This window comes from Desmodus rotundus, chromosome 6 (assembly GCF_022682495.2).
Source record: "Desmodus rotundus isolate HL8 chromosome 6, HLdesRot8A.1, whole genome shotgun sequence".
Taxonomy (NCBI): Eukaryota; Metazoa; Chordata; class Mammalia; order Chiroptera; family Phyllostomidae; genus Desmodus; species Desmodus rotundus.
This window is the reverse complement of record NC_071392.1, coordinates 140219509-140234614: the sequence shown is the minus strand read 5'-3', so window position 1 is coordinate 140234614 and position 15106 is coordinate 140219509. Positions and strand designations below refer to the sequence as shown.

The 15106-nt window shown below is 47.6% G+C and overlaps 2 protein-coding genes across 3 annotated transcripts in view; one reads left to right on the top strand and one right to left on the bottom strand.

The window, feature by feature from the left end:
* MYOZ3 (myozenin 3) overlaps positions 1 to 15106 on the bottom strand; it is a 373398-nt gene that overhangs the window by 340048 nt on the left and 18244 nt on the right. The gene's annotated exons all lie outside the window — the stretch shown is intronic.
* RBM22 (RNA binding motif protein 22) lies at positions 5126 to 14611 on the top strand. Of its 2 annotated transcripts, XM_053925960.2 has the most exons (11): positions 5126 to 5355; positions 5762 to 5815; positions 6793 to 6822; positions 7454 to 7586; positions 8616 to 8716; positions 8811 to 8983; positions 9828 to 10028; positions 10971 to 11135; positions 11836 to 11924; positions 12358 to 12489; positions 13532 to 14611. In XM_053925960.2, the coding sequence occupies exons 1-11, from the start codon at positions 5302 to 5304 to the stop codon at positions 13660 to 13662; spliced, it is 1263 nt and encodes a 420-aa protein (XP_053781935.1). In that variant the 5' UTR covers positions 5126 to 5301; the 3' UTR covers positions 13663 to 14611. The 2 variants fall into 2 exon arrangements, with proteins under 2 accessions (XP_053781935.1, XP_053781936.1); XM_053925961.2 differs by lacking the exon at positions 5762 to 5815 and having other exon boundaries at positions 5140 to 5355.

Below are 15106 nucleotides of genomic sequence, written 5' to 3'. Positions count from 1 at the left end.
CTTTTACAAAAGCGAGGTGTTCACGCTCCTGCCTAACACCCCACCACTTAGCGCGCTGTCTCATCCTCATACCTGCTCAAGAACGTGTTCTCCCCTCCCTCTCCTGCATTCTTTCCAGCCCTCTGCTATGATTTCTGTCACCTTAAAAAAGAACTTGACCTCACACCCTTGTCCAGCTCCATTTCTCCACTTCCTCGACACAGATCCACCAACCCCCCTCTCAGTTCCTCTCCTTCCAGTCTCACCTGGAAGGTGACCCCACCACGTCACCAGCTGTCCACACTGTTAAACACACGGTTGGTTCTCAGCCCCTTATCTGCTCACGCTCCGTCTGGCTGCTGGTCTCTCATCCTAGAGCATGAGCCCCACAGTGCAGGGATTGCCATCTTTTTAAAAGATCACTGTCTGCAGAGCCTAGTACCTACGCCTGGCAAATAGTGGGCACCCAATATTTGTTGAATAATACTGTCATTCTTTTCCTTCCTTATATAGCTGTGGATCTTTTATCTGTTTTAATATACATATGCGTCTTTGTCATAAGCCAAATATCTTACTTGACTTGAGCTTTCTGGTTCTGGGGTATTCTCAGTGTAGAATACTCTTCCCTCCCCCTGCACCTTCAGAATCACTTTCCTGCTCCCATCTCTCCCTTACTCCCATCTAGGTGGGATCTCAGTCCACAGCACCACGCCCCTCCAGAGCCTTTGCCTTTCTTGTGCGATGGGATGTGTCTGCACAGCACACTCCTTCAGGGCCGAATCCGGGCCCCTTTGTCATCGCTTTCTCCTGTGTTCCATTCAGAGGGCGGCCGGGAGCCAACGCAGAAGCCCAGACCAAAGTCACTTGCACAATTGCAATATAGTTCTCCCACCCCACAATTTAGAGTTACCTGCGGGTAGCTGCGGTCCAGAAATATTAAATGGAAAACGCCAGAAATAACTCATGAATGTTTAATCGTGTGCTATTGTGTGCAGCGTGATAAAATCTTATGCCATCCTAGCCATCCCACCCACAACATGAATTACCCCTTTGCCCAGCTATCCATGCTGTTTATGCCTGCCGTTCACTCAGGAGCTGTCTTAGATCGACTGTTGTGGTGTCATGGTGCTTGTGTTCAAGATCACCCTAGTTTTCATGATGGCCCCAAAGGGAAGTGAAGCTGGCATTGGGATATGCCAAGGAGAAGCTATAAAGTGCTTCCTTGAAGTGAAGCGGTATGTATGTATAGGAAAAAACAATATATAGAGTGTTCAGTACTGCCCGTGGTTTCAGGCCTGCGCTGGCGCTCTGGGAAGGTACCCCACACAGATAGGGGGGCTACTGTACTTCGTTCATCCTCATTTTCTTGTGATCGGGACATCTGTAGTGAAATAGATTTCACTCGAGATGCTAGACGGCTGCACAAGATAATGACCTCAAGTGAGAAAGTTGTTTCCTTCTCATGTTCCCCGCCCCCATCCTTCCTGTTAAATAAAGGAAAAAGTAGCAATACTCATAATTAGGTTTGTCACATCTAATACTCATTCTCTTTTTTTAACATAGGCTTCTGGCTGAGCCTTTGGCAGACAACAGTAGCTATTTACTAAAAAATATTTCATTTTCCTTGTACTTGTTTTTAAGGCTACATCTGAACTGTGACACTAACTATTAACAGCAGTGATCAAAGTTTCCTTGTAAAATTAGAGTGACTGCTGCCTATGATGTGGAAACCTGGAAAGAGTGTCACCCCTGCCCCTAAAAACAGGTGAAGGTGGATAGATGACAAAAATCATAAATTTTATTGGGGCTGTCGGAGCAGAGCAGTGGCAGAGCAGGGACAGACCCCTCCGGAGAGAGACATGTAGGCTGGCTCACCTGTGTGTAGCAGAGCATGGGAGGAGGAGGTGTTGGCTGCCACATGAGCAGGTAGGAGGAAATAAACTAAAATAGTGAAGAATTGTTCAAGGCCAACTTCGGGCTAACATGGCAGGATGGAGCCCCTGAGAGCTTCAGACACTAAAGCCTGCACGCACTCTCGACGTCCACCAGGTGTCCACAAGAAAGACCTGCGGGGACCGGGAGTGGTGCCCCAGCGCTGCAGAGCCTTCTTGGGTTCGTTGGGAGGCATGCGGGAGGGATCTGCTGCCACTTCAAGGAAGGCATGAAACCTTGCCTCCCCTGCCCAGGCCCTGCTCCCCGAAGGAACAAAAAGGCCTCAGCCACTGGGGGAGGAGCAAAAGCCTGTCTCTCATTGCTGCTGGAGCAAGCTAAGAAAAAACCTCAAGCTTGGGAGGGGCAAAATGCAGCCCTGAGCCCCAGGATTCTATACCAATTCCATTAAAGATCTACCACTACAGAAAGGGCAGCAAACTCCTCCACAAGACCAGCTGCCCCTACAAGTCAGGGTTTGGCTGCCACAGAGAGGAGAAGCCATACTGAGAAAAGACCCATTCCCAAAACCTGCCCTCAAGGAACCTATCACAGACTGAGGCTGAATTAGAACAGCAACAAAAAAACAACTCTGACCCCCCCGCCACCCACCTAGCAAGCTGCTAGTAACAAACATCAGCTGCTGGGGGTGAGGGAAGGCAGAGAGCGACCACTATGTTGCAGGTATGCAGGACAGTTGAAAGCTAAGGATGAAATATAAACAGTTGAGAGAAGTTCTTCAGTTCCAACCTGAAGCACAAAATAATGCTGGAGGGTGAGAGCTGCAGGACACTCAAGGCAGCCAGAGCAACGACAAAACCCAAACCCAGCTCAATGCCTGACTAGATTGACCAAACCCCACACAAATAGCCTGACAAAAGACAACGCTTGCCCCTTTCTTTCCAAGCATCACTGTTATTCATCCAGTCGCTACTGTTACATAAGCACTGACTGGCAGTGAAGAAAAAAAAAAAAGAGACACAAAGAAAAACCGACCCGTTTTTCATTGACAACGAAACCATATACAGGTATGATTCAGATGTAGCAACTATCAAACAGGGACTTAAGCTCTGATTAACATGTCGAAGGATCCAGTTGAAAATATGGGTAGTATGTGTGAGCAGAGTTCAGCAAAGATGTAGAAACCATGTAAGACAAATTGAAATAAAAAACACAAGACCAGAGATGAAGAATATCTTCTAGATATTGTAGACTTGTCATAGCTAAAGAATAATTAGGGCACTTGGAGATGGATCAATAGATACTATTCAAACTAAACTCCACCCCCCACGTCCCCCCCCACCCCCCACCAAGAGTGAAACAGCAACAAAGTATTCAAGACCTATGGGACAATACCAAGTGGTCTATTGGAGTTCCAGATGGAGAAGAAATTAGGCAGAAGAATATTTGAACAGATGACATCTAAGAATGTTCAAAATATGATGAAAGACAAACCACAGATCCAAGAAGCTCAGATAAACCCAAGCACTTTCTCGTATGGAAAAATGTATGTACCACACGATCAAAGAATCTCACCCCTAGGTATTTACAAATGAAAACCTACATCCACACATCAACCTGTATATGAATGTTTATAATGGCTTTACTTATATTCATGGAAATCTGGAACAACTCAAATGTCTATCAACCGGCGAATGGATTTTTTTAACCCCTCTGGTACATCCATTCAATGGAATTCTCAGCAGTAAAAAGGAACAAATTACTGATACGTGTAATAGTATGGTGAATCTCAAATACAATATTCTAGGGAAAAGAAGGCCCCCAAAGCTACATAGGATTCCACTTAGGACATTCTGGAAAAGGCTAAACTATAGGGACAGCAGCCACACCAGTGGCTGGCCTCTGACAGTGTGTGGGGGTACAAGCGGATTGACGTGGGCGCGAGGGGACTTCCTGGCATGGAACTAGTCTACATTTGTGGTGAATATATGTAAAATGTCCTAACTGTACAACTACAAGGCACACTGTACAGAAACTATACTTTGAATAAGCCTCATTTTAAAACATTAGGTGACAAATGTTTTAGGTAGTCCGATGATCAGATACGTCAAAAATTATAAAGTTGGTACCAGAACGCTTGGAATTCATAAAATATCGGCAAAGTGGTTATAACTTGCTCCCCAAAGCGATATAGCAATGCCTGTGTTGATCCTTGAGACACTTCATTTCAGAAGTGGAAAAAACAGTTCTACTGATACAGAGGTCTGATCAGACCGCTGGGGAGGGGCCTCAGGACGAGTTTGCCGAGGCAAAGGTAAGTAGTCTAGGACGGAGCGGCCGAGAAGCGGACGCCTCCAGAGGCTTCTGGCTCCCGGGCTCGTCTTCCTCGCAGCTGCCTGGATGACGTGCTGCAGCTGCCTGCGGTTTCCCAACCGACGGACGGTATCTTGGATGGCAAGGAACTCCCGGCACAGCCTAGGATGGGGCTGGCCTGGCAGAGGGCCGCTGGTTTATTGTTCGGGTGTTCTGGGGGGGACAAGCTCTGAGGCAGAAGCCTGCCATTCTTCTAAAATTATGTTAACTTTTGTATCTCATGTTGTTTTAATCTGTAAACTAACCCCATAGAAATAAGATAACCAGAAACAGGGGAATAATAGGAGAACCCAGGTGTTAAAAGAGTTTAGCCTTAATTGATAGGTTTAAGTGAATAAAGCCGCAATAAAGAGTTAACGAGATTAGCATTAATCGATAGATAGGTTTAAGTGACTAATGAAGTGGAAAGTTATTATTCTAAAATCATGAAACTTTATTAAAAAAGACTCCTTTCCTTTATCACCAAACTTTTGCCTATGGAATTTTGCCTACAGGGTGGCGGTGGGCAGCAGGACCCCAAATCGCTGTTTGGTAACAATTTTAGTATAAATGTCTGGCACGTATTTATACTAAAACGTGCTTCGTTGCTTATGTGAAATTCAAATTTAACTAGACGTTCTGCTTTTTGCTTGTTAACTCAGGCAGCCCTGCAAGTTACTGTGAGAATTAAATAAGATCCTGGCACAGCAAGACGTCCGCCCAGCGTCTGACATAACGAGCGCTGGGTAGGAGCTAACGCCGCCTTAACCCCACCCGCTCATTCATTACTGGTTCCTTTACTCTTTCACTCCATTTTTAAATAAATCAGATGTACTTGCGCCTCTTCACCCCAACCAGACAGCAACTTAAAAGAAGCACGGAAGTTTAACACACCACGATTCCCAACGAAAAGCAAAGACTTCTGGAGCGCGCGACGTCCGGGCGCACAGGGCCCCGCCCCCGGGCCGCACCGGACGCGCAGATACGACGTAACAGGCCGGGAACCAGCCCCGGGCCTGTCGGGATCGTGGCGGTCCTTTCCGCACTCGGAAGCTTCCGCTGCCCCCGGACGCTCTCAAGATGGCGACCTCTCTGGGTTCCAACACCTACAACAGGCAGAACTGGGAGGATGCGGTGAGTGCGCCCGTCGGAGCGGGACGGAGAGGGGCGCCGAGGCCGGGCCTCCTGCGGGCGGGCACGACCGGGGCTGCGGCGAGGCCGAGAGGACCCCGGCGAGGAGCCAGAGCCGCGGCCTAGCTGGGCCGGAGCCGGAGGCTGGAGGGAGGGGGCTTAGCCAAGGTCCGAGCCCAGCCCTTTTTCCGTGGCGTCCCCCTCCGCTCTTTTCGTGCTGGTCTCTTCTCCCGCCGGAAGAGCAGACAGCTCCCTCTCCCGCTCTGGGCCGGTGCTGGACCGCAGGGTCCTGCCCTGCTCCCCACCTCCGTCCTCGCTCTGATACCCCTCCTCCCGTTACCCAAGAGTGGGGCTGAGATCGCAGGGTCCTCGGAGCCTGGCTCTCAACCAGATTTCCCAACTTCACCAGGATTTCCCCATTCTGTGCCAGACGTGTCTTGGAGAAAACCCATATATCCGAATGGTGAGTGATCGTGGGTGAAACGGGAATTATTCATATTGTCAACGTGGTGGTACTTGCACACTGTCCGTGAAGTGCTTCTTTCAGCCAGCCAGAAGTGATGATGCTTCTTTACTAACCCAAAGCCTATGACAGTTTGCAAAGGACTGTCATGCTTATTCTGTCACTTTGGAACTCAGCAACAGTCCTGTGATGTAGGAGCCATAATAATAGCTCGGATTTGTTGAGCATTTACCTGGGAGATCAATTAACTAGAAACTTGAGCTTATGTCTTTTCATATAGCAAGTAATGAGTGGAGCTGAGATTTAAATTCAGATATTCTCACTCCAGGGACCTGAGCACTTTAGAAGGAGAATCCGGAGAACCCTGACTCTTAATCAAATAGCTTTTGGCACCTTGTCTGTCTCTTTAATGTAAGGTGGCCATGGCCCCTACTGTTAGAAATAAGGGTAAAATTAGTGACCATTAACCATCAGTAATTAGATTAGGACTGTATTTCGATCTGTCTCAGGTGTTGGTATATTGACATACTCAAAACGTTACATAGTTTATGGGACGGAAACATTTACTATGTGAAGGAAGGGTATCGGCAAGATCTATGGTAGTTACCTTGTGACTAACCTTTGTAAAATGGGCTGGCCATGGCAACATCCTTTCTGATTGGGGGACTGTGGAAATTTAGGAATTTCAGTTCTTGGGAGAGAACTTGGAGACAGTAGTGAACCCAGGAGTCGTGGCTGTGGAAGGACACATGCTTACCTGATGTTAGATTCATGAGATTCTTAGGAAATTATAACTCATAGTCGGTGATTTGAATATATACCGTACCCCACCCCAAAATGTTTTTCCTCTACCCCCCTTTAAAATGCCAGGGGTCTCCAGACACATTTCCTGGGTTGTATCTGGGGAAGAAGCAGACATCTGATCTTTTTTTTTTTTCCTGGAACTTTAGTTCTTTTCTGTTTCTTTTCTATTTCAGACCAAAGAAAAGTATGGGAAAGAATGCAAAGTAAGTATGTTAAAGAGTAATGATTTCATTTTATTTTCCTTTTTTCTACCAAATTAGCCTTCAGCTTGCAGGCTTTGGGGTCCTCCAGTAAAAGTCAGTGGGACACAACTTTCATGTGTCATTTACATCCTTCTTGACTCTTTAGTGTGTGAGGTTAAGAAAACGAGCCCTTTAATGTAGGGGTTCTTAACCTAGTGTCCGTGGGTGGGCTTTGAACAGCCTGAGGTTGTGTAACAAGTGTTGACTGGCTGTACACATGAGCATTTTAGCTGCGGAGGAAGCTCGTAGCTGTCATAAGATTCTCAAAGGAGCATATAACACTCTCCATCCCCCTGCCCCGAGAAGCTTGCAGGTCAGATTACTAATGGTGGTTACCTCTGGGGTGGAGAGGACTTTGACTTTTGAGTATTGCATTTCAGTACTATGTGAATTTTTTACCACTGCGGCAGGGCGTTGTAGATATGATTGAAATGTCAGACTGTTATTTAGACTAAATAATTGTGAAGGTCTCTTGTAAACAGGCCCTGGATTTGGAGGTCCTTCCTTTGAATTTCCCCCTTGCTGTTGAGTCTCCTGGATTGATTGTCCAGGTGGGGACCGTTCACGCCCTGTGGCTTATTTTGTGTTGAAGATCTGTGCCAGGCCGTTCACAGTGTTTCGCTGGTGCCCCGGGGTTCGCATGCGTTTCAAGAAGACTGAAGTGTGCCAGACCTGCAGTAAACTGAAGAACGTCTGCCAGACCTGCCTTTTGGATCTGGAGTACGGTATGTTTGCTCTGTCTAGTGGACCTGAACGTGTGTGGGCGCCGCAGACAACCAACCAGTCCTCCTGTCTCCCGTGTCCGCCCTACCTCGGTTTTGACCCCACTTTGGAATGTCTGCTGTGGTCTGCTTCTCCTAGTAGGAGGAGAACCATATTAGGGCATCCTAGAGTCCTCCTAACCACAGTAGGAACTTAGGAAAAGTTGGGAATTAATTAGAACCGGCCTAAATTCCCTCAGGTACATCCCTGTAGCCAAGGCAGGTAAAGGCATTGTCCCTGTTCTACGTAATTTCCTTGCCTTGGGCTTCGTTCTAGATCCGGAGCTCTTCTCCACAGTCCCTACCAGAAGCTCAGAGGCTAACTGTGCTTTAGGTTTTTGTCTCCACTGTATTGTTAGGACTGATAGACTGTGACTGTTTCAGAGTAACTGCTTCTTTTTTTTTTTTTTTAACCGAAGGTGACTTGTTTATGAGAAAATAGTTTTTCAACAAGAAGCTCGACTATACAATAAAAGGAAAGAGGAAAATAGGAGTTTGTGAATGTTAAATTCAGGAAGTATCTCTGCTTCTCAGAGTCCTGGTCACACCTTATTTAGATGTTTGTTAAGGACGTGTTCCGGTTCTAGAATATAATGACCCATACTTGACCGTGACTGTCCAGAGGACCTGTAGGACTAGCCTAAAAATGAACCACGTTCCACGATTGTTTTAAATAAGTGGTGTTATAATATAAGCTGGATACGTTACTCATTTACAGGTCAAGTGTGACTGTACCCGAAGTCTGTTCATCTAAAAGATTTTCTAAAACATTTGTTTCCCAGTCATGACAGCTCAGGAATTAGAACAAATTCTTAGAATGCTCTGTAGCAATATGTGCCTGATGGTGCAAAAGATTTTGAGTAAAAATATAGTGAAGCCTTTGGTACCAAATAATAAAATGGAGAAGGAAGGGATGATACTGTATTTGATATGTATATTTAGTAGTATTTAAAAATATGCCTGAGTGTTTTTTCCCTCCTTCCTTCGTGCCAGGCCTGCCCATCCAGGTTCGTGACGCAGGGCTGTCTTTCAAGGATGACATGCCCAAGTCCGACGTCAACAAAGAGTACTACACACAGAACATGGAGAGGGAGGTACGCGGCCGCTTCCTTGCTATGGTCTTCTATTGGATAAGAGAGCCCTGGTGGGCTGACCCAGTTATCTTTTGAATTTGCCACCCCTGCGTAGATTGCTAACTCCGATGGAACACGGCCAGTCGGCATGCTGGGGAAAGCCACGTCCACCAGTGACATGCTGCTCAAACTGGCCCGGACCACCCCCTACTACAAAAGGAACCGACCCCACATTTGCTCCTTCTGGGTCAAAGGCGAGTGTAAGAGAGGAGAAGAGTGTCCGTACAGGTAAGAGCCACAGTGCGCATGCAGCGTTTGCTTCCAGATGATGAGTCTCCTGAGAAGTAGGAGGTGCTGGCTTAAACTATTTCTGCTTTGAAGTCTGAGAATTTATACAGCTAGTATGGTATAATGCATGTCTTAAGACTGTTAAATCTAGAAATGCTTGATTAAATTGTCGTGTTTGCATATAACAACTTTTACCTACAACCGAGCCTCAGGAAGCTAAGCTCTGTGCTGTATATGACACAGATGTTGCCCCTGAGAGCTTCTGCCTGACACATAAGTCTTGGTGTCACTTTCATGGTATCACTGGCTTGAATCACAGCGGATAGCTGAGGTCAGTTAAGGTCAGGCATCCGAGGGTGTGCGAGTATGTTTCCGTCGGGCTGCCACGCATCTGGATTAGGGGCTCTTAACTTGGGTTGGTTATCCCCGGCTCTTACAAAAAAACTTGCATTTTCTGGGGCTTTTCTAGGGCTGGGTCATAGCTTTACTAAGACTCTCAGTGGAATACAAGACCCCAAATACTTTAAAAACCAGTGGCCTGGGGAGGGGTAACACTGTTTGGTTGCCCTTCATTTTGGGGTGCACTGTGCCAAAGCGTTCCTGGGCAGGGAAACTCTGCCGCCCTAGGTGGCCATCGAAACGGCTTTGAGGAGGCTGTCAAGTCCTTGGGCTGCAGTGAGTCACTTGATATTAGCTATTTTGGTAATTATGTTTTGGTACAACCAAGGTTTTAGTTCAGAAGCATCTCAGGGTATGTATTTGGGACTTCCGTAGCTGCTGGTGGGTGATACCTGTAAATGTCTTCCTTCGTTCCACCTCTGCGTTGTTCTTTCTGGACCCATAGACACGAGAAGCCCACAGATCCAGATGACCCCCTTGCCGATCAGAACATTAAAGATCGGTACTACGGAATCAACGACCCCGTGGCAGACAAGCTTCTAAAGCGGGCCTCCACGATGCCTCGTCTGGACCCGCCAGAGGACAAGACCATCACCACGCTTTATGTTGGTGGTCTGGGCGACACCATTACTGAGACGGATCTGAGGTCTGTGGGTGGAATTTTATGGGCTCTTTTTGGATTTAACTGCCCTGGAATAATTTTGGGGGGCAAAAAGCAGGCAAGCAAGGTAGTCCTTTACAAAATACATTTTTTCTTTAGCCAGTCTACAGTCAGTAAATACCATGCCGACTAGAAGTTCTATAAAACTGCTCTGTGACGCCAGGGTGGGAATGCTCATCAGCAGTGCTTATTCCGTACTTGCTTGCATACGGTGGTAATTGCACGAGATTCTGTTTGGCCTAATAGCCAATCGGAGCTTTTTGAATAGGGCACACATCCAAGCAGACTCAATTATGTAAGGGAGGGAGAGCTTTGCAATTATAAGACTCATATGGTTTGAATTGTTGGCTTTTTAAAGAGATTGGCATTTGGTAAGTTTGTATGATTCTTGGCTTGTATTTTGGTCAGTGAGATGAGACAGCTGGGCAGAGAGTGGGAATACCTCTCCCAGGGAGAGGAAGTGGAGGAGAAGCTCCTCTAAGTTTATAACCGGCCCGTGGTACCCTGTCTCCGCTCAACCCTGACTGAGTGAGCTAGACAGTCCCCAGAGGGTGACAGGGTTCCTCCCCTCTCCTCTTTCTGACTACCTTTACATTTTTTTAAACATTCTTGGTACATGGGCCGTGGGGGCTGTATTTGGCCAGCCCCTTATCTGGGGTGTAGGGTCCTTAAATATCTTACTGGGGCCCCCTGTTGTCCATGGAGAAAACCCTGAGATGCTCTAATCTTTATTTGCTCATTATTTTACTTTCCCTCTCAATATGTAGCTACCTCAGTAAGGTGTTGGGGGTTACCTGCGGGTAGTCGGGCAGATAACCACGGGGCCATGTTCCTGGGGCTGAGTCAGGGGAAGAGCCAGCGACCCGTCAGCCTCCTGGGAGTGGCTGAGTGTTGCTCACGCTCAGTCCTCCACCTGCGCCCCTGCAGAAACCACTTCTACCAGTTTGGGGAGATCCGGACGATCACTGTGGTGCAGAGGCAGCAGTGCGCTTTCATCCAGTTCGCCACGAGGCAGGCCGCGGAGGTGGCTGCGGAGAAGTCCTTTAATAAGTTGATCGTCAATGGCCGTAGACTCAACGTGAAATGGGGAAGGTGAGAATACACCATTTTTAAAATATCTCTGAGATTTTCAAGAAAACTGTTTCATTACCTGGGGCTAGTAAGCCTTTGGTGAACAGACTGAAAAGAGTGTTTCATTCTCTAACAGTCATTCCAGTGGCTGTCGGGATCGTGCTGCTTTGGGAATGTATTCAGGGGTTCGGTGTGGTGCTCTCCTTTGAGGCCTCTGTCTTTTGTGACCAGCCCTTTTAGCCAAGTATTATGCTGGGGCCTGAAAGGTGGATTTGGGAGTTTACACAGTGAATGAGACCCAGGTTCTGTCCTCTACAGGCTGATAGTCCAGTGGAGAAGGATAGCTAATTAATAACTAATTTGAAAGTGATAAGATGCCTTGAAGTTCAAAGGGGCCACATGTTTCCAACCTGGGGTCAGGGAGAAGATCGCTAAGGGCAGCAGCGACCCTTGGGGCGTGCGTGTTTCCTGGGTGCTGATTAGCCTCTCTGCTGCACACACGTAGGTGGCCTCTTCTCCTTACAGCAGTTCTTCCAAGTTTGAACGCAGGTCATTCTGGCTTCAGAACCCTTGCTCTTACCTACTCTGCACTATGGCATTTAAGGAGAAAGAGTGCGGAAGAGGAGGCAAGGGGTGAAGGAACTCCATGTGACTAGGAAGCAGGAGAAGGAGAGGTGTGAGAGAAGGGGAGGAGAGCTGATGTCCTGTGTCTGTGCCCCAGGTCCCAAGCAGCCAGAGGAAAAGAAAAAGAGAAGGACGGAACCACGGAGTCTGGGATCAAGCTGGAGCCCGTTCCAGGCCTGCCGGGAGGTGAGTGCATCTGCCTGCGCAGTCACTTGCGGGCGTCAGGTGCCCAGGCTGTGCTGATGTTCCTCAGATGTTGGACCCAGGTCTCTGGCTCCCAGGAGGAACTTCACATTTAAAGGGGGTGGAGCCCTGACTGCTGTGTCTCAGTTGGCTGGGCATCGTTCCGTGCAAAGCGAAGGGTCACCAGTTCAATTCTTGGTCGGGGCACATGCCTGGGTTGCGGGCCAGGTCCCCGATTGGGGGTATGTGAGAGGCAGCCACACATTGCTGTTTCTGTCCCTCCCTGCCCACCTTTTTAAAAATAAATAAAATCTCTTAAAAACAAATCTGTGAGAAAAACTTCACAGAAATAAATGAAATCTTTAAAAACCAGAAAAAGGCTAGAAACAGCATCGCACAGTTGTCTTCCCTTCTAACTGTTGGCTGTTTTCTCCAGCTCTTCCTCCTCCTCCCGCAGCAGAAGAAGAAGCCTCTGCCAACTACTTCAACCTGCCTCCCAGTGGCCCTCCGGCTGTGGTGAACATTGCCCTCCCTCCACCGCCTGGTATTGCTCCGCCCCCGCCCCCAGGTAACTTCCACCGTCCTTACTGGCTCGGTCTGACTTAGCCCACAGTGTCCTTGGGAAGGATTTGTCTCTGCACCTCACCGTCATGTCTAACAGTCTAAACCCTTTGAGTTTGTCCCGTAGAGTCAGGTGCATCTGGTCTGACCTGACACTTCATTTTTCCCTGGCCTGCCTAGGAGGGAAGGCTGCCGGTTTCCTAAAGATCTGAGTACGTGTGACTCAGAATGGGAGTCCCTGGGTTGCAGGGGCCCAGCGCCAGTTTGTTCCCGTTCTAGCGGAATCCCGATGCCCTGGAGCACTGTTGCTTAAGCTGTGGACCTTTGTCATTTCAGAAAGTGTTACTGTCTGTTTGCAACAAGACAAGCAGCTTGTGCCAGAATGTAAATTGATTAAGAAAGTCTTGTTACAAAAAATTACCTGACGAGCTAAACAGTGCACTTGATGGTGTGATAAGTTGTATTTGGCTCATGGTCTTGACCTTGTTGGTGGCCAGTAAGAAGGAGTTCAAGGACCGGCAGGCACTTCGTATAGTGCTGCTCCAGAAACTGGCAGTGACAGTGCCCGCGTGTCGTGAGTCCCAGGGAGCAGTGCTCCTGCGGCAGCGTTCCCGTTCGCCTCGAAGAAAGTCCTGGTTTCTGAACACCCTCCGTTCTGGTATAAATTATTGAGGTTAAGGAAAACAGTGTCTTCCATCACTTGATTCCATCACATCGGGGTCTGCCTGACCTCCCCCTCACCCCCCAAGTCCTGATGGAACTCTGCGTCGGTAGGACTGGGCGGTGTGACAGCCAGCAGGGCTGAGAGGCCTCCCAGCACTCACCTTGAGTCCTGCGGGGTCTTCTTCTAATCTGGACTCAGGGGAGTGGTTTCTCAAACCAAGGAAGTAATATGGGGAGCCGTTCCTAAAGAAGTCTTATAAATGACATTTTTTGAAGCCACTTGTCATTTGGCTTACGTAAGTGGTGTTGACCTTAGAAAGATTCAGAGGTTGAAAGGTGGTCAGGAGGACCCCAAGCCTAACACATTTGTTCTCCCCCACCTGCAGGTTTTGGGCCGCACATGTTCCACCCCATGGGACCACCGCCTCCTTTCATGAGGGCTCCAGGACCAATCCACTACCCCTCTCAGGACCCTCAGAGGATGGGGGCGCACGCAGGGAAGCACAGCAGCCCCTAGCACACTGTCGCCACGCTGGGGCTCTACAGAAGACAGGGCGCTTCGGAGCCCCAGGGAACGAATCCGGAATGAATATATTTTTCCTTCCTTTGTAGTTTCCATGGTAGCTAAATGTGTTCAGGTGTGGGCAGTCGGAGAACGACAGCCATGATTTGATTGCTGGACCTCAAGTAAGCTGCCATTAACACATCTGGTTACTACTATCAAATTACTAATAAAACTGAAAGCCTGTTCCCCTTCCTTCAATGGGGAACAAGCAGCGGGGTCAATTGGAATGTCCAACGGAGTTACCCTCCCAACTCTATGTTCATTTTGTATTGTTTTTTGGGGGAAAAGAAAATTGACCTGCGGTCAAAACCTTTTGACCGTTTTTATGTCCATTGGATATTTTCCTTTTTGTCGTCTAAAAAAAGATGACCAGTACTAATCACTGCAGTGGCTCGAGTGTGATTTGACACCTCTGCAGTCGCACCCTGAGAAGGACACATGGAAACCAGCAGCATGCGCCGCCCGGGGGCTCCTCACCGCCCCTCACTGCTCACTGAAGGGGTCTGGCTGACACTTCTCCACGCTACGGAAAAGGACAAAAACAAAAATTCTTTTTATTCCTATCAGTTAGATGGAAACAAATGTCACGAAGTTGTGCATCATTGAAGAAGCCTGGTGTCTGGGATGAGGTGGTTTTGAAGAGCTTCCTGTACGGCACTTGCGAACAAGACCGTGAAACAAAGCGCGGGAGTGTGTGTGAGGGGAAGGCGGTGACGGGCAGCAGGACTTCAGCCTCCAGCTCTCGCCTCGCGTGTCTCATTTTGATTCCCCGCTTCTGGGCAGGGAACTCTGTTTGGTCTTAGAGTGTTTGGGTGTAACTGAACTGTAAATGGTAAAACTAATTTGATGTTGTGTTTTTTTTGTTTGTTTTTAAAAAATTAAAATGGGTCAATTTTCCAAATGTCATAGACTTATTTCTAGATTTCTGTTTTCTTTATCCTTTGGTAGCTAAACTTGAAGTCAGTGGAAGTTAGAAGCAAGTTATATATAAATGTAGATTTTTGCCTTGGACTTGATTTCTATCTCTGCTCACTCTGATGTAAAAAGGCCCACAGCCTGCCATGTGGCGGCTGATAAATGGTAGCTTTGAAAAGTCGTTTTAAAAGGAAACAGGCAAAATTTATCTACGAAGCCAGTTCCGTGTCATTTTTATCTAAAATCTGTGTGTATGGGACGGACACGCCCCATGTGACAAACACCCATTTGTAGCTTCGTGGGAGAATTTTGTTTTCCTCTAGAGGGTTTCATCTTGCCTTTTTTTTTTTTTTTTTTTAAGATTTGAGAATGCAGAAACATTTGATTTTTATTTCAGTAATAGAGGGTACTTTCTAATATTTCGGCACCATTTTCAGTAGGGATTAGGGGCAGTTTTTGGTCTACTTTTGAGGGTGTAAAA